Source organism: Mesoplodon bidens (genome assembly GCF_964165515.1).
Source record: "Mesoplodon bidens genome assembly, chromosome: 2".
NCBI lineage: Eukaryota > Metazoa > Chordata > Mammalia > Artiodactyla > Ziphiidae > Mesoplodon > Mesoplodon bidens.
The window spans coordinates 148,925,108-148,947,380 of record NC_138177.1 but is presented as its reverse complement, the minus strand read 5'-3'; the positions used below and the strand labels follow the sequence as shown (position 1 = coordinate 148,947,380).

Sequence of the window (22,273 nt, the reverse complement as noted above, 5' to 3'; positions counted from 1 at the left end):
GAAGAAGGAATCTGGGGGGAGAACTGGCTGGTTGAGTTATTATTTGTTATAACAGAAAATATCAACAGTTGGAATTGTTACCTGTCCACAGTTTTGACTTCTTAAATAAAGATGCTAAAAGGCTCTTGGTCTCTGGACTTGTGTTTAAAGATCTTAGAGTGGGATCCTGGGCTGCCTGGAGCATTTCAGTGGGATGTGGGGTTGAAAGGTGGATAATCGGTCAGTAATTCTGGTTGCCCAGTGTAGGGGTGCTGGTGCTTAGGGCACTGTTACTAAAGCCATCCCATTGGGCCCTCGCTGATGTCCAGGGTGCAGGGCTAGTGTGAGACCCATGACTCGGCTGCCTCTGACCTGACCTTTAAGAAATCGCTATACACCAGGCAGTATTTGGATCTGAATTCCAAACAGTGCCTGCCCTCTACTACCTAAGGGGTTTAGTATTTCCAGCATTCATAGGGCTACTTTGCTGCACTGTACAGACAGCAGGTTAGAACCTGTAGTTTGAATATCCAATGTTGGAGGCGGAGGGAGCTCTTGACTACCAGGCCTTTGACCTTTGGCTGACACTGGGGTCTGGGGCCACGCCCAATATAACAATTCAGGTTTCACTTGTGACCATCCCCGCTTCCGCCAACTTGGGAGGAATATGACTGGGTTGTCTTTCTGTATATACGGCTACAGGAGCTCCCTGTTTCATGGTGACCTTGAGAACCTGGAAGGCTTCCTGGACGATGTCCTGAAGAAGCTTGGATTTGGATAAAGAAGTGGGTGGTAAGACTGGCTTTAGCAAAAAAACGGGTACGAATGAATTGGTCAGGTTCCTTTAGCTGGCTGAAAGACTGTCTCCTAGTCACCTTTCAGAGAATTTTCTTATATGCCAGGCAATACTGTAAATACCTGACATATCTGTTTAATCCTCACATCAGTCTTTTACAAAATGATAATAAGAAAGGCCAAGTACTTGTGGAAGGTGGTAGAGCTGTGATTGGAGCTCATGTTGTGTGTTCACATCTGTATTTGCTTCCAGACCCTCTGTCAGAACACGGAGCAGTAAAGCTGCAGATGGGAGAACAGGCCTCAGTCTAGGCCCCAGTCCTGTGCCTGTGAAGCTACTCATACGCCCATTCTTCTGGACTCAGCCAGTGGGGGTGGGTCAAAGCTGTGCTGAGGGCCCAAACCCTCCTCTCTGTGCTTGACTCTGCCGCTGGTGGGGGTCTTCAGGAGGAGGGGGGTCAACAAAGCCGGCTGTTGGGGCCAGGGAGCTGGCCTCCAGTGAAGGTGAGTTGGGCACCTGTGGAACAAGGAGAAGGTAGATCTTTAGCAAAAGGTTTATGTAGAGGTTAACAGCACAGGTTCTGGTGTCAGACCACCTTAGAGTTAACTGTGAACCAAGTTAACCTTGTGCTCTGATTTTCTTACTTGTTTACACAGTAGTACATACCTAATAGGATATGTGAGGGTCACATGAGTTAATTCACAGAAAATATTTAGTAGTGGGTTGGCATATACATAGTGGTCAACAAATGCTGGTTATTAACCACATCAGCCACACCTGTGGGGTCCCCAGCTATAGTTGGGCCCTCACCAGAGGTGGGTACTGGTACTCATGGGCACTTGCTGGATTGATCTCTGCCAGTGTCTGGACATCTGCATCTCTTGCATTCACCAGCCGCAGAAAGAGCTCGGCCTGACCTACCTGGGAAGAGGTGAAATGGTACTGCATCTGTACCGTGGAGGACCCAGTCCCCATCCTCCACACTCACCTGGGGAATCCCATTCAGCTGCCCAAGGCTAAGGCTGGGGTCCAGAGGAAGGGCCCGAAGTGGGAGACGCCAACGACCACTTAGGACCCTCTGATCCCGGTCAAATAGCACCAGTGAGGCCCAGGCTTTTGGCAGTGGTGCCTTAGCCCATGCCAGCCCCTGCCAGGCCTGCAGCTCACAGACCAAGGATACTGATGGTGAGGGTGGTAGTCTAGAGCAACCAAAAACAGGTGTCAGGAGCCAGAAGTGGCTCTGCTCCCTTCCTAGGACTTGGCCCTGAATACAGATGAGGAAATGTAGCAGAATGAGGGACAAGCCTCAATTGCGGCAAAAAGCACCAACATCATAAATCCCCACCTACTGACCTGGGTATAGGTTGCCTGCTGGCAAGGATGGCACAGTTGCCCATGGGCCCAGGAGCTGGAGGTGGGGGCAAGCAAAGGGCTGGGGGCAACGCTGTGGTCCCTCCTGTATCCTGTCCATCTCGGGCCAAGCCAGTCAATAGTTGCACCCAAATCCATGAAGCCTCAAGTCCCCGCAGGAAGTCATAGAAAATGACAAGGCCAGCCCTAGGAAACACAGGCCTCAAGTGCACACACACCCAAGTCCTCTCACCCTCCCAACCCCCAGCCAGTCCCCCCACCCTAGCTGGCCCTAGTGTGTCTCCTTAACCAGCAGTGGTGACCAATCACAGAGGATGTCAAAGGAGGGAGCAGGCCTCACCCAGGGTCGTAGGGTGCAGGGCCCAGAACGTCAGTTGTGGGCAGGAGGAAGTATGGATCCAAGCCCAGGTTCCTGGTCATGGTTCCAGGAAGCTGCGACTGCAGGGGAAGAGTCAATTCCTCCAGAAAGCCTCCTAGGTGTTCTATGCTCCCCCAACTGCACAGAGCAGAACTGCCCCCGTCCCAACCCCTGGGTCCTCACAGCCTTTTCGGCGCCACCCAAGAATAGGACGCCTGTGGAGTGTGGAAGCAGCGGCAGCGGGGGAGCCACTGGAGGCGGGAGGCTTGGGGGATCTTCCCTCCTTCTCAGGCATGGGCTGGGATTGGCCATAAGTCTCGGCTCCCTGTGCCCTAGGTGTAGGGGAAGAGTAGGGCGCCCTTGAGCAGGACGCAGCAAGTAACTGGGCTGAGGTACCCCTCCCCCAAGAGCCAAACCCATACGGACACCTGGAGATGGGCATGGACACAGACTGATGGGGCTCAGACACAGGTCTTATTCCCCGTGCATGGTGCCTCTAACCGCTTCCTCTGAGCCTGGCCTGCTGGGGAGGGCTAGGCGGGGTGGAATTGGGTGCTCACTGACCCCAGGGCACCCGGCCTGCACCCCTCTGCATCTGCAAAGCCAGGATTTCTGCCTCCAGGCGCCGATTTTCAGCCTCCACTGCTAGAAGCTCCTTGAATGCGGCACCTGCCTGTCTTCCTGCGATTGAACAAGTCTGACCTGTCACCTCTGACAGCTGGTGACCAGCTGCTCTGAGCAGCTCTCCAGCCTTAGGACTCTCTGGACAAGGCTGGACTTGTCGGCTAACATTCCAGCACCCCCGCAAAGACAGGTGTTCTACCTTGGGTTTTTGCTCAAGTGGTTCCCAAGCCAAAGACTTCCTCCCTCATCGCCCTTTTCTCTCCCCAGGGCTAAGGCCCTCCTGGCTGGCCCCCTCATGTTCACCCCTGCGGGTCCGCGATCGCCGAAGCTCCAGAGCTGACGCCTCCACTTGTAACTGCCATATCCAGCCCAAAACGCCGGTGTCCCGGCCCCCGCCTCGAATGTAGGCCTCACGCAGGGCCCTAGGGAGTAGGCGACAAGAAGGCAGAAGCGTTTTTCCAGGATCGATCAGCGCTTTGCCCCGTGCCCGCCTCGGGGCCCGGATCTTACCCGATCTCCGCAGCCAGAGTCCCTGGGTTTGCCTGTAGCACCGGACCACAGAGTTCTGCCTCTCGTAAGGCGTTCAGCCGGGTCCTGGGGTGGAGGACGGCCGGCGCGGCGGTGGAATCAAGGACCCAGACCCCGTGCCTCCGGCAGCGCCGCCCCTTCCCGACCTCACTCGCGCGGCCTTCCAGCCGACTCCGGGCGCATACCTCGCGCGACCAGCCGGGCCAGGCCCCGCCCCCCCGCTCCGGCCCCGCCCCCCCGCCTGCCTGTGACTCGGAGCTCCCGGGATCCGGCTCGTCGGCCTCACCCGGGGTTAGCCTGTAGCTGCTGAACGTGCGCCCCTAACTCCTCTAGAGCACCCCGCGTTCGCCCGGCTTCTGCCCGGAGTTCTCGAAGCTCCCGCTCCAGGCTGAATATGCGTGATTTCCCGTCCCGGGTCCAAGCCAAACCTTGGAGGTGCCGGCTCAGTTCTGAGGGGGTAAGAGATCAAATCAGAACGGGTCGGGCGACCTCAAGCCAAGGGGGAGGGTGGGCCCTAGTTCCCCTCTTTTCCCTTACCCTCGCCGCGTCGCTCCTGGGCACAGCTCTGTGCCTTGGTCTCTGCCAAGCGCCTTGCGTGAGTCCGGTGCAGCGCCCTCAGCCGCTCGCCGGGGCTCCCAGCAGCCTCGTAGTTGGGACCCTGAGTCGGTGCCTCTGACCGCCTCCAGGGCCCCTGTGACCCGCTGGGGGCCTCTGTTATGCTGGGTCGCATTTCCTGCAGATACAGCCGCAGCCGCTGCACCTGGAGGTAACCCGCAATCTCCATGTTGGGGTAATCTGACCCACGCGTGATCTACAGGTTTGGGGGGAATGCTCAGTGGGGAAATCCAGGTGTACCTCATCTGTTAGCCTCTTCAGAGCCGATTTGCTGGCCTCCTGGTCTGGGAGGCCCTGGTGTTCTTGTGGCACAACCTGGGTACAGGGTGTGGGGTGAGGAATCCTCTGAGAGTTACAGTCACTTCAGTACCCTCCCATGGCCATGGAGGAGGCCCTTACCCTGGGTACCCGTGGTTCAGTGGCTATTGGGGGCTGTTCTCCAACTGTCAGCTCCCGGGGCTGACGGCCAATGCAGAAGCGCTGAGTGTGGGTGGCCAGCAGGGCCCAGGAACGGAAAACCATGTCACAGGACCCACAGGGCAGGAGCCCTGGCTCCCCGGAGTGGGAGGCCATAGGATGGGACTCCTTTCCTGATACCAGCCAAGACCTGCAGAAGACAGGACAGAGGGGCAGGGGAAAGGGAAAGGAGGATGAAATAGCCAAAGGCAGAGAGGAAAGGCCAGGTTTACCGGTTCAAGTTTATGTTTGGGGAGGAGCTAAAGCTCCCTGGGCAACCACCTCAGGTCTGGGCAGGTCTGGAGAGTCAGCGGGAAGGCTTGGTCACCTTAGGGAGGAGCCCCTGGCTTGAAAAAGATAATCATAAAATCTGTTCCACCTCATTGCATGATTATGGGCAAGTCTCTAACAGCACACCTTGGTTTTCTTGCCTATATTAATAAAGGGGAGCAAAGAGCTGCCTCCTAAACTAGCTGAGCCCATATCACATACTCCGTCTTGGTTATTTAATAGCCTCTGGCAGGGAAGTGTCACCTTGTTTGTTCTAGTTTTGCCCAAGTGGATGTAACCCAAGTTAGTGTCATTCTCCATTCCAAGGAATACCTGAGAGAGGAGGCATTCTGCCTGGAAACCATGTCTTTCCCGTAGACTAAAAGCTTTCCTTGGGCTTCCCTGGTGGCGCAGTGGTTGAGAGTCCGCCTGCCGATGCCGGGGGGCATGGGTTCGTGCCCCAGTCCAGGAAGATCCCACATGCCGCGGAGCGGCTGGGCCCGTGAGCCATGGCCGCTGAGCCTGCGCGTCCAGAGCCTGTGCTCCACACAGGAGAGTCCACAACAGTGAGAGGCCCGCGTACCGCCAAAAAAAAAAAAAAAAAAAGCTTTTCCTTGCACGGTGCCTCTCTGGAAGTAACCTCTTTTGCATAACCAAGTCACACCAAGGCCCCCTAACTCCTAGTTCCTGCCCCTAGGCGCCGCCGTGCCGCCCCCCCAAGATTATCAATACAGCCGAAGGAATGAAAGTTCTGGGAGAACACAATGAATCAGAAGAGGGAATCAAATACAGAAAGGTAACTCTTCACTCAGGACTAGCCAGGGGCCACACAGGCCCCGTTCCTGCTGACTAGACTTCCCTGCCCCCCGCACCCCCCCCAAATATATGAATCCAACAGAGGCAGGAGCTCTGACCTAGCCCCATGTTTCTAAACAAGGCAGGTAGTGGTGCCCCCCTCTCCCAGGTATGTAAGGCCAAGCTATGACTAGCAGCAGGTTACAAAGTGTTTCAGAGTATGTAATCTCAATTGTCCAGCTCAATTCCAAGTGGAAAAGAGGTACATTTTTAGAAATTTGTTCTGAGAAGGCTAAGTGGCAAAGCCGAAGACCAAACATACAGGATATCTCTATGTCAACCTACTTCTCACTTCCAATTTATAGCTCATTTTACAGTATTTCATTGATCCTACAATGCACACTTTTTTCACATTTTAACACTGAAATCAGGATTCACAATTAACAGAGTGTCATAACTGGCAAGTTTTCTTATTAGTACATAAAATGTCTTAAAATAGATATACTCAATGAAATATGATATATAGTTCTTTCTATCTCAGCCACCATTTCCACAGTTTACATGTGGACTGCTTATACTACTAGCAGGAGAGACTACAGTACGTTATGGCACATAAGGTCTCTGCCTTCCTAGCCTTTAGAATCTAGCAGTTATGCTGGTTTCTCTACCTCTCTTCTCTACCCCTTCTGCAGCCTACACTACAAGTTAGTTTTACCCTTCTAACAAGTGGTCAGGCCTGTTCTTCCTTTGCTTGTCTCCCATTAGAGCATGATCTCGGGCCTCTCTATCCACTAGGGACCATGTGCTGGAGGGCTGGCCAAAGAGTGCCAGTTTCAGTATCTGTGGTTTAGTTTAACTTCTAATTGTCCATCAGATCTTGGCCTAAGGTTCCATTTTTTATGTAACCCTACTGAGCTGGGTGCTCCTTGCATTCCCAGGGCCTTGCACAATGCCCGGGACACCCTATGTTCTTATTTAGCAGAAAAATTGAGGCACAGACTTCCTTAAAACAGGCACACCGGTAAATACATGGGCAGTGAAAAAGTTTCAGAAAGGAAACTTGGGTTTCTGATTTTATTACTGGTAGTTTATTGCACAGGTTTTTCTGCATCAAAAACATATCTGCTAAAAGGAGAAACAGGTGTGTCTGAATTCAGATTTCCCTCAGACCTCTAAAAGTAGTATTTCCCCTAAAAAAGAATCCACTCATCTAATTTTAAAGAAAATATACTTCTTACACAAGACAATCCAAACTGATGCAAAATATTTATTCCAAGTTAGTTATTTTATGCAGTAGTTTTCCCCCTCAACAGACTTGTGATAACCACATCTTTTAAATCTGTAAATAATGTTATCAAAATAATCTTAATCTTTGAAATCTCACAAAAATGTATATTTTACAATCCACCCTGAATATCAAGGCTGCAAGAATAACACAACATTTCCTATATCCAAATATTTTACAGCTGTACCCAGAAAGAAAAAAAAAAAAAGTGAAAAAACCATATATGCTGGGTTAAGGGCTAATGTTACCCGAGCAGCCAGAAATAAAATAAAATATCCAAATTATTAGCATTAATTTAATACAATTATAACTTCAATAGTCACTTTGTCATTGACAATGATTGCTTGAGCACAGGGGTGAGTGCCCCAAGGGCTGGTAGTAGAAGCTGCTGCTGCAGACCAGTGTCTCCTCCTCTCTGCCCTGCCAGCTCCCACCTGTGCATCGCCCCATATATACTGTGTGTATGTGTATGTGTTTTAAAAATCTTTCCCACCACACGAAGTTCTATTAAGCAGATAACAGGGAAGAACAACAACAAAAGCTAAACAAGCCAATCGCTCGCTCTCTCTTTGGGATATGATTATTTCCCTTGTGCACGAAGTATTCAACAACAACATAAGAAAAGGAAAAGGAAAAGAACGATTTCTTCTGTATAACCCCTAAACACACAAGCTGAGTTTACTGGGTCAGATTTAACAGTAAGCATTTATATGCCTACTTCCAGGCATCGTCATCAGATGTTTCACTGCTACTTGTTTCCGTGTCTGAGTCCTCAAACTCTGCTTTATAAGTGTTTCTCCAAGGGGAGAATAGGCTAGAACTTCGGCTCTGCAAGAAGCCATTCTTCCCAAAGCCATTTCTTCTCAGCTGTGGTTGGCATGGGAAAGAAAGAAAAAGACAACCGTCAGTAACTACACTGGCCCATGGGACCTGGGAAAGGCCAGGCCTCAATTCAATTCTAGGCAGAATGTAGAGGGGGACCCTTCTAAGAGACTGAAGATTTCTTATAGCAGTGCTTTTCAAACTGTAATGTGCCAATGAATCACCTAAGGATCTCTTTAAAATGCAGACTGATTCAGTATGTCTGGGGTACAGTTTGAGGTTTCCTATTTCGACAAGTTCTCAGGTGATGACAATGACAGGGGAACAGAGTTCTGAGTAGCAAAGTCTTTATGTCAACCTATACTTTTCTTTATAGGATTTTAACACCATTGTTATTTATGCTTTAAACATATACCACCGGAACGTAAGTTTCATGAAGTCTGTAGAGACCTGGCAGTGTTTTACTCAGAGAAAGAATCCAGGCATTTGTTGAAGAAATTCAGATAGGCTGTTTGGCTTCTTGGCTCTGGCTGGAGTACCAGAGGTAAACCACAGCGCTGGAAGCAGAGGGTTATTAGCCTGCTTAGCCAGAGACCAAGGGCTCAGCCCATAACCTCGGGAATACAGCCTTGTGGTTCTGATAAGGAGTTAGAGATTCCAGGATGAAATAACATACTGCTTTCTGAAATCTGCTAACTGTCCTATCTCCTTTCTCTCCTAGTCATTAACTGGTCTCCAGCAAAAGTTGATGACATACCTCCTCTGTCTTCATGTGGAACTCTTTGAGCTCATCCTCTGTGAGGGGAAGGCAATTCTCATCATTTTCAGGATACTCCTGCCATCCCATTGCTTTCAATAACCTTGTAGAGGCGGGTCAGGCAAAAAAAATATACCTTTAAGCATAAGTAAGAAGTCCACAACTTTCCAGCCCAGGGGCAATGGTACCCACTTAGACGTTAAAGAAGAAACTTGGGTTTTTCTTTTCTTCCCAGTGGGATAAGCTTTAATTATGACTACTTAGGTGCTTGGAATTAGATGGAGGATCTCCATAGTTGCTCTTTGGAGAGCATAAGAGCTATAGAGAAGAGATGGTAGAAGTAGCAGTATAGAGTCAAACTATCCCACAGACGAAACAGAAGAAATCTCACTTTGTCTCCTGTGAGCAAATTAGCACATAGCCACATGTACCTAAGTTCTCTTTTAATTTCATGGCACTGTGGACTCCATAACCTTGTGATCTTGTTGACCCCTTTTGAAGTTCCTCTGGACAGGAGCCCCTTTTCAGGAAGGTACTTGGCAGGCCCCATCTGCCATCCAGTTGCCCACACAGCTTGGCTGGCTCTGTGTTCAAGGCCCTCATTTAAAGAACAAGCTCCATTACCTCGGGCCTCATGAATCCCAAGGCCCCTTAAAGGAGTCTTGTGGTAACTACTCACTTGGGCCGGGAGGGGCCAAGGGGCCACCACAACAGCACCAGGAAACAGGTCTCACCCCACCCCACCCCTTCCAACTAGAGCCGTAAACTGAGTCTGAAACTAAACTACAAGAAAGCCTTGGAGAGGAGGGTGTGAAAATGCTAGCTGAGTCTGTAAAGGAATACCCAGTGGGCAACAGGCCGACCTGTGGCACACAGAGAGAACAAGGTGTGGTGCTGGGGGCACTTCTCTCTGTACTGGACTCTGAAATGTCTTAAGTATGTTGAAACTCCTTGTAGGCCATACACAGCATGCCTTGTGATCTGACCCTCACTTACCTGTGCTCTGCTTCCAAAGAGTGAGAGAGGACCTCCCCTTCGTCTTCTACGGGGAGAGCAAGACCATTCTGATGACAGCCTTCTTCTCCATTTTCTTTTGGTTCAGGTGTGCTGTTGTCCTCTGACTGCAATAAGGAAAGGAAGAACGTATTTGGTTTAATACCCCTTTGGGGCAAGATAAGCAATCTAAGAGATTAAGAAGTCAGAAGCCAGGAAAATGCTTTCTAGAAGAGGATCTCATCCAATAGGTTTTTCCCACTTAAAAACGAGAACTTGCTCATCTTGCTAATAAGATTTCCAAAGGATACTAACTGGCTACCATCTTAACTTCAGGTTATGTCAACTGTGGCAGAAGCTACTAGATGCCTATGCAATATCAATTTTCTATTCTTCCTTACTGATTTGGACTAAGGAACCAATGCACTCAGCTTTTAAAAAGTTCACTTTCCTAGGCTCCCTTGCAGCTAGGAGTGGCTATTTGACAGTTGGCCAATAAAATAGAAATTGCAGGGGTGGCTTTTAAGAAAGCATTTAAAAAAGGGACAGACATCCCTTTTCAGGTGTTTGGCTCTGTCCTTTCCCTAACTAGAATGTGGATGGGAGCACAACTACCCTCGTTCCAAGGCGACCAAAGCTTACAAGTTTCCTGATAATACGAATGAGCTGCCATTACCCTCTTGGACAGGGAACTCTAACCTTCCTGTTGCAGGATACCAAAAAGAAACCCTCTTGTTTTACGGTTCTATTCGTCAGATTTTCTTATATTAGAATTAAATATAATCCTTAAAGGGACTTCCCTGGTGGTCCAGTGAGTAAGACTCTGTGCTCCCAATGCAGGGGGCCCGGGTTCAATCCCGGTCAGGGAACTAGACCTGCATGCATGCTGCAACTAAGAAGTCTGCATGCTGCAACTAAGACCTGGAGCAGCCAAAAAAAAAAAAAAAAAAAAAAAATATATATATATATATATATATGTATATATATATAATCCTTAAAAAAGCTTCTATGATTTACCAACTTCTTACCAACTTCAATTCAATGCTTAAGCAGTGCTGCCCTGTTTAAGAGCACTAAGTCCCAAGGCAGCTATCACTGAAATGAGCCCTAATTTGAAATATGCTGAACAAAGAACTGAACTCACTTTATTATAGACTGTTACTCCTCCAGGCAAATCTCTGTCATTTAAAAAATGTACCACATCTGTCTCGCTTAAGAACAAAAAGTACATGTATAACATAGAAAAACACTTATGTTGCCCCAGAAAAACCCTTTGCTCTTACATCCTCCAGCTTCTCACAGTCTCTGCTCTCTGAGAAGTCTCCATTCCGGTCATCCTTCAGAGTCTTCAGGAACTCGCTCTTCCTGTCAGTAGTTCGGCGGGTCAACTTGGTCAGACGAGAGGAGCTGATCTCAATTGGAGGAGTGGTGCTGGCGGGGCTCTGGGCAAATACCACAAATAGGTTGCTCTTGACAGCAAAGAGTAAGTACTGGGATTCTCTAGGTCACTTCTACATGGTACTGCTTTCCAGAATCTGGTAGCCTATTTATCACTCTTTTACCAAAAATAAACTATCCTTTTCATTTAAACAGACTTCAGCTCTGCAGAGTTCTTACAGTTAAAACCAGATGGTTTAAATAGCACCTCTCCAATCTTTCTCCAGATGCCAGCATAACGCCACTCAAACACAGGCCATCCCTGGTTTACCAAAGGGCAATGACCCCACCCAGCTGCTGCCCATCTTTGGATGCTAATGGGAATCACCAGTAAAAAAATGACCTTGAGCTAAGCATAACTACAAAGGAAATGGAATTAGAGCTGTACATGTCACAACACTTACCTCAGTTTAAGTAAATGGGAAATGGCAACTTTAGAAAGGCTGCTTAGCTTTATTCTCACTCACCTCTTTGGGAGAGCTTAAAACTATACCACCAGCCAGTACTACTGGTTTGGTAACAGAGATTGGACTGGTAAAAGCAGACTCCCGGCTAGAGGAAAGGGATCCTGATTTGTGTTCCATTCTGTTAGCTTTCCATGCACTGGGCTACACGGGAAGAGAGAACAAATCAGTCAGAACAGCATGCGGACAGAAGCTCAGCCTGTAAGATCATAAGGAGTGAAATGTTATGTGCAAACATGAATTCCAAGAGTTATCCTGTCTCAACACGATTGGGAGGTATATAACCTTGAAGGAAAAAGACAGACAGGAACCAGAAAAGCCATGGGATATTAACAGGTATTCCTCAAAAACAGAGCCCTAGTCCAATAAGCCTGGGAGATGCTAGGCTGAATATAGTTCAACAACAGGTTTCTTTTACTGTGCTGTTTCTCAAAGCACTTAACTATATATGTGAATTGAGAGGCAGATATACTACACAGCATTTTCTAAACTTATTTGACCCCCCCAAATGTTTTCTTTTATAGTGTGCTGTTTGTTAACCTCTGATGTAATCCTGACAACCCCTGCCTCCAAAGAGCACATCAGAAAAATGATGTTTTCTAGGAACACTGATGGCAGGAGGCTAGTTACAGGCCAGGGTGGGCAATATAAATGGCTGGACAATCCTGGTTTAGTCCAGAGGTCCTTCTTTTGCTCAGTCTTGTGGGGTCTGGGCCCATTCTGTCACTCTGGCCCTGACCCCAACTATGATGGCAGCATAGTGTAGATGGAATACTCCATTTTTCCTGAGTCAATCACTCTTGTCTGAGGCACATCAATGGAGTGAGGCTAAAGAAAGTAAAAAAGTCTGTTTTTCCAAAATGAAACAATTAGAACCAAGAGATCTCTAGGACAAAGGAAGGGTCTGAGTGAAAAGGATTTCTTTCTTGTTATTAAAGAAGATAATATAGGCTAAAGAAAGGAATAAACTTAACAGAGTTATCTACTATGTACCAGATGCTTGATCTATTTTATTTAATTCTTAACCCAATCAGGTATAATTATGTCAAATTTTTATAGAGGATTACACTGACATTAAGAAAGTTATGTAATTTGTCCGAGGTTACTCAACTAGCATACAATATGGTTTTCCACAATGCCTCCAAAAAGAGCATGCCAGCAGATAAAAGAGACAACGACCTAAACGGAATGGAAATTAATTTTTTTCTTGCACTGATGAAAATCTAAAGATGGCTGCTTATTCAGGCTAAATATCAAAGACAATAGTTTCCCAGAGTTGCACAGGGTCACCAGATGCCTTTTCTTTCTTTTAATATTGCCACCTCAGGGCACAGGAACAGGTGAGTGTCTGCCACAGTAGTACGATAGTTTTACCAGACAGTGTTACGTGCAACAGGATACTGACATCTCTGTCCAGCTTTATTCCAACTTAATTTTCAGTAATTCAAACACTATATATGTTTGGCTGCTCACTAGAGAAAACCATTATGCCCTGTACCCCCTTTATTAGAGGAATTATATATGTAGAAATCCACTGAGGTGAGGCACAAACTATTACGTATAAAATAAGCTACAAGGATATATTGTACAACACGAGGAATAATAGAGTATAACCTTTAAAAATTATGAATCACTATATTGTACACCTGTAACTTATATATTGTACATCAACCACACTTCAATCAATAAAGGAAGGAAAAAAGAAGGAATCCACTAAAGTGAATCACATTATCAGCTGCTGTTTTCTTTTTAAAATATCCTCTCCTTTTCTCCTAACTCCAAATCAACCTCAACTCTCCACCTCAAATGATCCTGTCTTCTCCTACTGGACTGACGTCAGAAGTCACTGGATCCGGGGCTTCCCTGGTGGCGCAGTGGTTAAGAATCCGCCTGCCAATGTGGGGTACGTGGGTTCGATCCCTGGCCTGGGAAGATCCCACATGTCATGGAGCAACTAAGCCCGTGTGCCACAACAACTGAGCCTGCGCTCTAGAGCCTGTGAGCCACAACTACTGAAGCCCGCGCGCCTAGAGCCTGTGCTCCGCAACAAGAGAAGCTACTGCAAAGAGAAGCCCGTGCTCCACGACAAGAGAAGCCACTGCAAAGAGAAGCCCGCGCACCGCAAAGAAGAGTAGCCCCTACTTGCCGCAACTAGAGAAAGCCCACGTGCAGCAATGAAGACCCAATGCAGCCAAAAATAAATTAAAAAATAAAATAAAGTTATTAAAAGAAAATTTCGTCACTGGATCCAAACTCTCCCCAATTCTCTCCTTTGCATCTCAAGTTCCTTTGACAGGTCTCCCTCCCTTTCTACCATTCTACATCCGTTTGTTCTCATTCCTTTATGAAATTATCAATTATTTCTCCTTTGTATCTTTAATCTCTTTCTCTCTAGTAAGTTCTTCCATTTTATCTACAAACATGCTAAGCCACCTTACTGAAGCGAAGGGGAAAAAAACAAAGATGTATTTTCCCTTTTACTACAATCCTTTTATTTCCAAACTTTTCTGCATAAGTCAGTATCTGCTCTTTCACTTGTTCATTCTTACTATTTAATTCCCTGCAACACTCAACTCTATCCCCATTTTAATGAAACAGCTCTTTCAATAAATAAGCAAAAATCTTGTCTTCATATTACATTCAATGGCCAGCTTTAAAATATCTGTTTTTGTAGACGGAGAGATTACTTGTTACCTATCTTTTCTGAACCTGTCCCTCTTTCCCTTCTCAATTCCCTGACACTTCATTCTCTTCTCGCCTCCTGAATTCCTTTCAGTCTGTTCAGTGGATGTAGGCATACTCAGTGCTCTTCTACTGCAATCTGTTCCTAGGTGAACTTCATTAGAAAAACTAGTTATTTGTTTTTTTTTTTTTTTTTTTTTTTTTTGTGGTATGCGCACCTCTCACTGTTGTGGCCTCTCCCATTGCGGAGCACAGGCTCCGGACGCGCAGGCTCAGCGGCCATGGCTCACGGGCCCAGACGCTCCGCGGCATGTGGGATCCTCCCGGACCGGGGCACGAACCCATGTCCCCTGCACCGGCAGGCGGACTCCCAACCACTGCGCCACCAGGGAAGCCCTAGTTATTTGTTTATATCATTCAAATTGTTAAAATCATGGAGCTAATATGACCCCTAAACTCTCACTTGAGCTTTTATAAAGACTTCCATCATTTGGCTTTAGTCTTACTTCTCCCCACCACTTCCCAATTACCAGCCATCCACTTGTCTTTTCCCAGACATGGCATGTTTTGCCTCCTTTTTTTATATATATTAATTTAATTTAATTTTATTTATTTTTGGCTGTGCTGGGTCTTCATTGCTGCGCGCGGGCTTTCTCTAGTTGCGGTGAGCGGGGGCTACTCTTCCGTGCAGTGTGCAGGCTTCTCACTGCAGTGGCTTCTCCTGTGCAGAGCACGGGCTCTAGGCATGAGAGTTTCAGTAGTTGTGGCACGCGGGCTCAGTAGTAGTGGCTCGCAGGCTCTAGAGCGCAGGCTCAGTAGTTCTGGCGCACAGGCTTTGTTGCCCCGTGGCATGTGGGATCTTCCCAGACCAGGGCTCGAACCTGTGTCCCCTGCATTGGCAGGCGGATTCTTAACCACTGAGCACCAAGGAAGCTGCCCCCCCACCCTTTTTGGTAACAAATAGTTCCTCTGCCTGGAATGCCCCACCTACTTGCTCCCTAACAAACTCCTACTGGTTTTTCTTTTGGCTGCTCTGGGTCTTCGTTGCAGCGCGCAGGCTTCTCTCTAGTTGCTGTGCGTGGGCTTAGTTGCCCTGTGGCATGTGGGATCTTAGTTCCCCGACCATGGATCAAACCCACATCCCCTGCATTGGAAGGTGGATTCCCAACCACTGGACCACCAGGGAAGTCCCTCTCCTACTGTTTTAAAACTACCATTTGTTGACTAGTTAGGATATGTCAGTACTATATTCCAAGTACTTAGAGTGGCATGAAGTCTGACTCTAAAACCAGAATTCTCATCCTCCTCTCTCCTTTTTATCCTTCAAGATGGGAAGCATTCTCGGGCAGTGGAAAGAGCCCTAGTTTAAGTTAGACAAACCTTGTTCTACAGTCCCAAACTCCATAATTTTATTAGCAATGTAACCTCATATATTACATAATTTTCTACATCCTAGAATTAAGGTAAATGTTATATGTAAAAGGCCTAGTGAATTCCTGGAACATAGTAAGATGTCAACGAATGGTAGTTCTCTTTCCTTTGCCACTTCAAAACCCAGTTCAAATATGGCTTCATCTGTAAAGGCTCTGAGGACCCTCTCCAGGCAGGGCAGTACAATTATTTTTTATATGTGTCTCTTCACTAGACAGCAACTCTTTGAGATTATTTTTCTGACTCTAGTGGCATATAGCTTTTAAATACACAAATACTCGATGTTTAATAACTGTTGAACGTGTAGAGAAAATGAATGAATGGATAAATCCACATCTACCTACTAGTTATCTCATCTCTGCCTTCCTCTAATATCTCACATTCAAGGGTCCCAGAACCACTCTCATCAACTTTTCCTGAAAACTCTGCTTTCTCTCTTCTCTAACTTCAGTGAAATGGTTCCACAGTTATCCCAGTTTCCTGGAGATGAATGCTCAGTGTCCTGTTTTCCTCCTCTGATTTGCTTCCCACTGTGTGCCATCACCATCTCCCTTCTCTGCTCACTTGCATCATCCCTGTTCAGGCTTCACTAACCTTTTGCAAGGATAGTTAACAGTAGACCTTACTTTAGTTTTCCTATCTTCATTCTATCCTCAACTCAGTTCTACACAACAGGGCTAAACTGATCTTAAGCTCTGTGTTATGACTTTTATCCTTGTCACTTCTTCTCCCCCAAAAGACTTCTAAGATCCTTGAGGATATGACTTTGTCTCACTCATTATTATACTCTTCTTCTATTGCCTAACAGAATGCTTGCAGACATTTCACATGAAGTTAACACTTACGAAAACTTTATAAACTCTAAAGGAATGGAACAAACAAAAGGTACGCTGTCATGCTGATAATAATAGCTACCATTTATTACCACTTACAAGTAAGTACCTCATTTTCTCCTCAAAAAACCCTTAAAAGACAGGCACTACTACCTCCATTTTATATGATGACATTGAGATTCAGAACGTTAGAAACTTGTCCAAGGTTGTATCACAAAGAAGGAGCAAAGTGTCATCTATCTACTTCAAGGCCCTGCTGTTAATTTCCATGCTACAGTTTCTTTCTTTCTTTCTTTCTTTTTTTTTTTTTTTTTTTTGCGGTACGCGGGCCTCTCACTGCTGTGGCCTCTCCTGTTGCGGAGCACAGGCTCTGGACGCGCAGGCTCAGCGGCCATGACTCATGGGCCCAGCCGCTCCACGGCATGTGGGATCTTCCCGGACCGGGGCACGAACCCGTGTCCCCTGCATCGGCAGGCGGACTCTCAACCACTGTGCCACCAGGGAAGCCCCAGTTTCTTTCTTTATAGGAGTTGCTCTCTTGACTGAATTCATATTCTTTTCCTTCTACATCAGAGGAACAAGTATCCTAAACCCCTTTCAAAAATAATTCCACGTGTCAATCAGTTTATTCCCATTCATTTCTTCTTGGGCCATGATCCTTTAATGACCTTTCAAGTATATTTCAAGTTGTCCCCAGCGACTTCTTCCTACAGATTTTCTTCAATTCACCCTTTCACTTAAATTTACCACCACCTACATTCTGTTTCCTTTTACTGTCAAGGCTCAAAGGTGCCACTACCTCCACTTCCACTCACATAATTCCAGAATCCTCTGAAATCTTGTTTTTCAGCCTTACACTACTCTCCTAAAACCTCAACTCAAAGGTCACCAAAAGCTTTCCAACTGCTAAGGTCCAAATCCCCTTTTCAGTTATTTCCCTCAACCTACTGGCAGCAATTGACAAGTGCTGACAACCCCGGCTGCCATCTTACGTTCACCCACCCAGATGTGTGATAGCATTCGATTTTGTCTATGTCTGAATTACAATCTCTTAATCCTGCTGACTGTGTTGTTATTTTCCTAATATTTATGAAATATTAAGTACTTCCCCAAGTCTATTGTCCCATTCTTTACTCTTCTTCTATCCTCTTTCCCTCAGAGATCTTATCCACCCTGAAAGCTTCATTAACACTAGGATAATGACCCTCAGTCCTGGAATTTTTCCAGTGTTACCAGGTAATCAGAATGGTTCATTCCCTATCCCTCATATATGCCCAGTGTTTTCTATTTTCAGAACATTTTATTTAACCACCTCTTCTAATCTGTAATACTCTCCAGACATTCCCTGACTATTCAAATCTGGACCATCCTCCAAAGATCTGTTCAAATTAGTTTTTCAGTAAAATTTCCCTTGATGGTCAGAGTCTAAGCTGAACCTTGCTCCTCTGAACTGTGTAAATAAAGAAATAGTGCTTAATTAATTTAGTTATTCCAAACTGTTTAAGATTTGTTTTTAGGATTTGTTGTTATTTTATTTCATATACAATCACATGACCTTATATTGTTATATCTTGTCATCCCTATTAGACTTTTAGCCCATGGAGGGTGAGGACCAATGTTGTACTTTGTGTTGCTCTTACGCACCAAACAAGTGCTTGCACACACAGAAAAGTGAATTAATGCTCACTGTTTTTTTCTCTCAATAACACAGTAAATCTAATTGTTTCCTTACAGTGGCTGGAATTCATTCAAGCAATTATTGTGTGCTTTTGTGAGGGTGCTAGGGATACAAATATGAAAAAGACCTGAAGCCTTTAAGGAGATTACAACCAAATGAAAAAGTAGATGCAATAAATATTGTGATTAGAGACAGAGTGCTATTCAGTCAGATACAAGGCTTAATTAGATCTTTAGATGTATGTGATAGAAAAGGATTCACAGAGAGGATGACATAAACATGAAGGAAAATCTCCCAGGTAAGAAAAGAAAGGGCAGTAAAAGATAGATTAGGCTTAGGCTATATAGAATTATACACACCAGTGCTCAGGAGTCTGGACACTGTATTATAACATCATGGGTTGCTAAGTCATGACCCTTGGGCCAAAACTGGCCTGAGGCCTATTTTTGTATGGTCCATGAGCTAATAATGTTTTTTACATTTTTAAATGGTTGAAAAAAGAAAAAGAGAAGAATATATTACAAAAAGACCATATGTCATATGTGACCAACAAAGCCTAAAATATCTATCATCTGACCCTTTACAGATAAAGTTTACCAACCCCTGCTATATAGATGGTTTGGAATCACTAAAGGGACTTAATGGGAGGGGATGTGATATATTCAAACTGTTTTAGGATAATCATTCTGGCAGTTCTGTGGAAGATAAAATACAGAGAAATGAGGAAATAGAAGGGTACACTACAACAGTAAATGTGAGATGACAAGGGCATATCATAGAGGAAAAAACTGATGGGGATTTTATAACTGCTTGGGAGAGGGGAATGAGTAAGCAGGAGGAAGAAAGCAGGAGCCATGATACTCAGCTATGTGACCAGATGAATGTTGGTGTTATTAATGAAAACAGCAAATCAAGAGAAGCAGGTTTATGAGATGAAGCTAGTGAGTATGAGAGGCCTACTAAAAATGTAGTTGGCAGCAGAAGAGAGTTTGGAGACAGTAAAATACTACACATATAACTTAATGGCACCAAATGAATATCTGGTGAGTGACTCAACAGGAAAAAATAAATTTACTAATTTTTTTTCTTATTTATTCTCCCACCTCTGCTGTATAAGGTTCTTACACTGATTCCAAATCATACCTTGGATGGAGGTGGTACAGGCTTAGGAACCAGGTTCTTATAGACACTTGGAACCATGGTTGACAGTTTGTTTCCGTTTGCATGGTGAGATCCTGGTGAGGTGAAGGCAGCAGAGAAGGCAGCAGCAGGATCTTCTTTGGAAACTTTTTTGATGACTAGCATTTTGGAGGGCTGCTTGGCACTAGGTGGGTTTTCTGTGAAATACAATAGTGGAGAGACAAAAGAATGTCAAACCTGTTGGTTAACACGAAGCACAGTTCAAACAAAGGCCTCACTTTGAACACAGAGCTGACAGTTGAGACTAAGAGACAAACATTTCCTGGTGTGCACTTAACAGATACTCTCAAAAGCGACACTTACCCAGGAACCATAGGAAAAAAGGCAGCATAAGAAAACACTTGATTCTAAACTCATAATCAAGCAAAAAGCCCAAAGATGTTAGAAGTCCTTCAGGGTATAACATGCCTCATGCACGGTGTGATCACTCAGGCATAGATCAAACAAGAATATATCCAAGGGTAGCTACTCCTGTCAGCATGAGAACACAGAGAGATGAGGAAATTGGAGAAAGGAGTCTGCTATGGGACCTTCTGATGAGGCAAACTGGAGCAAAGCAACACATTAACAAAGGGGAAATGGTACAGCAATTGCCCTTAATCCTGTAACTCAAGATCCAAACCCAGTATTTAGACACACTAAAGCCTTCCTAATAAGATGCCTGGCTACTGAACATATCTAATGTAGGAACTAGGAGAGTACAATTTGTAAATGCCAAAGATCCCAATGCCACAGGATCAGGTTTGGTTTGAAATACACTGATTTTTCTACTAACTTTTTATAAGGCTAGTTATTAGGAACATATACACAAAAATGTGTGTATTTATAGGTTTCCCCCTGCCCTATACAACAAACATCATTGATAATTGCCAAAAATAAAAACAACACCCCACTTAGCTAACGGAACCTGGTTGAACAAAATGTTCTCTGGGACGTGGTATTATTTAGCCTTTCAAAGAACACTTTAGAAGAGTATTTAATAATATGAAAGTATAGTTAGAATATAGCTGTCTACCAAATATTAAGGAGACAACTATAATACATTAAAATTCAATTTAATTGTTATAAGCAAATAAGCAACATTAAAAATTACTTCTTATGAGCATATTATATTATTCTCCCTTTGCTTAAAATCTGCTTTCAAATTCAGGGCTCTACAAGCTCTCAATTGTCTGTATTCTGACTCTACTACCATTACATCTCAACGGTATTTTGGGGGGCAGAGTAAGAGCTAGGCAGAGTTAGTTACCATGTGCAAATGGATGAGGTGAGAAACCAGAGATAAAGAAACAAACGAATAAAAAAACAGATACAGAATTTTTTCTCCTCTCCCTGCTAAGAAAAATTTAAAGTTGTGCCTTTAAAAATGGCAAAATCTACCTACCCCACACTCCAGAAGGGGTCCCAATAGGTCTGCATGGCTGATTCTGTTTGCCAGCTTCTGGATTCAAAGAAGGCTAGGAAAAAAGGGGTATTAATGGTTGATACAGAAAACTAATCATTTCAGCACTTTTTGAAAAGTAGCATTCACCAAGGAACCTATCAAATATTGATAACTATATATCAGCAGCACTCTAACAGTGTATTCAGAATTAACAAATAAACAGACGATGTTGAAATGCAAAATCAATCTCAGGCTCTCTTGGCTTTCATTTCCTTTAATAGAAGAGGATTAAATTTTTTTTAAAAAAAATAAACAGAGTGGGGCTTCCCTGGTGGCGCAGTGTTGGGAGTCTGCCTGCCGATGCAGGGGACGCAGTTTCGTGCCCTGGTCTAGGAGGATCCCAGATGCCGCGGAGCAGCTGGGCCCGTGAGCCATGGCCGCTGGGCCTGTGCGTCCGGAGCCTGTGCTCCGCAACGGGAGAGGCCGCAGCAGTGAGAGCCCCGTGTACCGCAAAAAATAAATAAATAAAAAAAAATAATAATAATAATAAAATAAACAGAGTAAGTGTGCAAGTTGTCATCTTCCTGTAGGATATGTATGCCAACTAAGGAGGCACAGAAAGCTAAATGACCAAGAAAGTGAATCCCTTTTCTCAGATTTAAGGAGCATAATCTGGTCAGTGAAATATGAGTATTCATAGCATTTCTAATGAGACTGCTTTAGGGCAGAGGCACATCATGTGCTAGGAATACAAAGGCAATTAAGACAATTAAGAAGAATCCTTATCCCCACAAGGGTCACAGTCTTACTACAAAGATAAACTTGTAGACAAGTAAGTATAATAAAAGGTTATGGGGGGACTTCCCTGGCAGTCCAGTGGTTAAGACCTCACCTTCCAATGCAGGGGGGTGCAGGTTTGATCCCTGGTCAGGGAGCTAAGATCCCATATGCCTCACGGCCAAAAAGCCAAAACATAAAACAGAAGCAATATTGTAACAAATTCAATGAAGACTTTAAAAATGGTCCACATCAAAAAAAAAAAAAAGATTATAGGGACTATGATAAAAATTCACATTAGGGAAGAAGGAGTACTAAGGAAGGAATAGTCAATTCCACTAGAAAGAGAAGTGCTATCAGAAAAGGTTTCATTAGAGGAGACTAAGAAGAGTCCTTAATGATGAATTCCAAAGCTGGAAAGTGGATGATTCTAGCAACAGAATGCTGAATGAACACCAAGACAGGAAAAACCTGAAAAAGAGATCTGCAAATAGTTCAGCATTAGTGCTAGGGAATGAGAGGACCTTTCTTTGGGGAAAGAGATGTCTGGCAAAGTAGGTAAGAGCCAGATTGTGGAGTATTTTTAAGGGAGATTGAATTTTATTCTTTAGGGATGGGAATCCATCTCTCATGCAGTTAACATGATCCAACCATTAGTTTACAAGTCTGGTAGCAGCTTGAAGGATGTATTTTAGGGCTATAAACAACTAGGAGACTATTAGGAGACCAGTTTCCTAG

General features: G+C 45.2%; 2 protein-coding genes across 5 annotated transcripts in view; both read right to left on the bottom strand.

Annotated features, from left to right (window-relative positions):
- Positions 1-616: 616 nt before the first annotated feature.
- CCDC17 (coiled-coil domain containing 17) lies at positions 617-4,963 on the bottom strand. Its single transcript, XM_081226028.1, has 13 exons — positions 4,671-4,963; positions 4,512-4,586; positions 4,194-4,416; positions 3,943-4,105; positions 3,639-3,722; positions 3,432-3,550; positions 3,069-3,185; positions 2,688-2,836; positions 2,487-2,584; positions 2,129-2,332; positions 1,764-1,974; positions 1,586-1,696; positions 617-1,291 (listed from the first exon to the last, which is right to left on the bottom strand). Exons 1-13 carry the CDS (start codon positions 4,842-4,844, stop codon positions 1,154-1,156), a joined length of 1,866 nt encoding a protein of 621 aa, XP_081082154.1. The 5' UTR covers positions 4,845-4,963; the 3' UTR covers positions 617-1,153.
- A 2,081-nt stretch (positions 4,964-7,044) lies between these two features.
- Positions 7,045-22,273, bottom strand: part of GPBP1L1 (GC-rich promoter binding protein 1 like 1) — a 59,639-nt gene continuing 44,410 nt past the window's right edge. For all 4 annotated transcript variants that reach the window (XM_081226023.1, XM_081226021.1, XM_081226022.1 and 1 more), the window contains exons 6-12: positions 20,759-20,831; positions 19,318-19,511; positions 11,554-11,694; positions 10,933-11,091; positions 9,653-9,777; positions 8,657-8,759; positions 7,045-7,944 (exon numbers count right to left, since the gene is read on the bottom strand). In XM_081226023.1, coding sequence (XP_081082149.1) covers positions 7,792-7,944; positions 8,657-8,759; positions 9,653-9,777; positions 10,933-11,091; positions 11,554-11,694; positions 19,318-19,511; positions 20,759-20,831 — 948 coding nt within the window. In that variant the 3' untranslated portion in view covers positions 7,045-7,791. The remainder of the gene's footprint in view (positions 7,945-8,656; positions 8,760-9,652; positions 9,778-10,932; positions 11,092-11,553; positions 11,695-19,317; positions 19,512-20,758; positions 20,832-22,273) is intronic.

What these genes read in the sequence shown, in the direction of transcription:
- CCDC17 (XM_081226028.1), bottom strand. Translation starts at nt 4,844, where the DNA reads ATGGCCTCCCACTCCGGGGAGCCAGGGCTCCTGCCCTGTGGGTCCTGT. An exon ending in TGAAGAGGCTAACAGATGAG is followed by an intron (nt 4,417 to 4,511) that starts GTACACCTGGAT and finishes GGTTACCTCCAG; the next exon opens with GTGCAGCGGCTGCGGCTGTA. An exon ending in TGCAGGCCGGGTGCCCTGGG is followed by an intron (nt 2,837 to 3,068) that starts GTCAGTGAGCAC and finishes CCCTACACCTAG; the next exon opens with GGCACAGGGAGCCGAGACTT.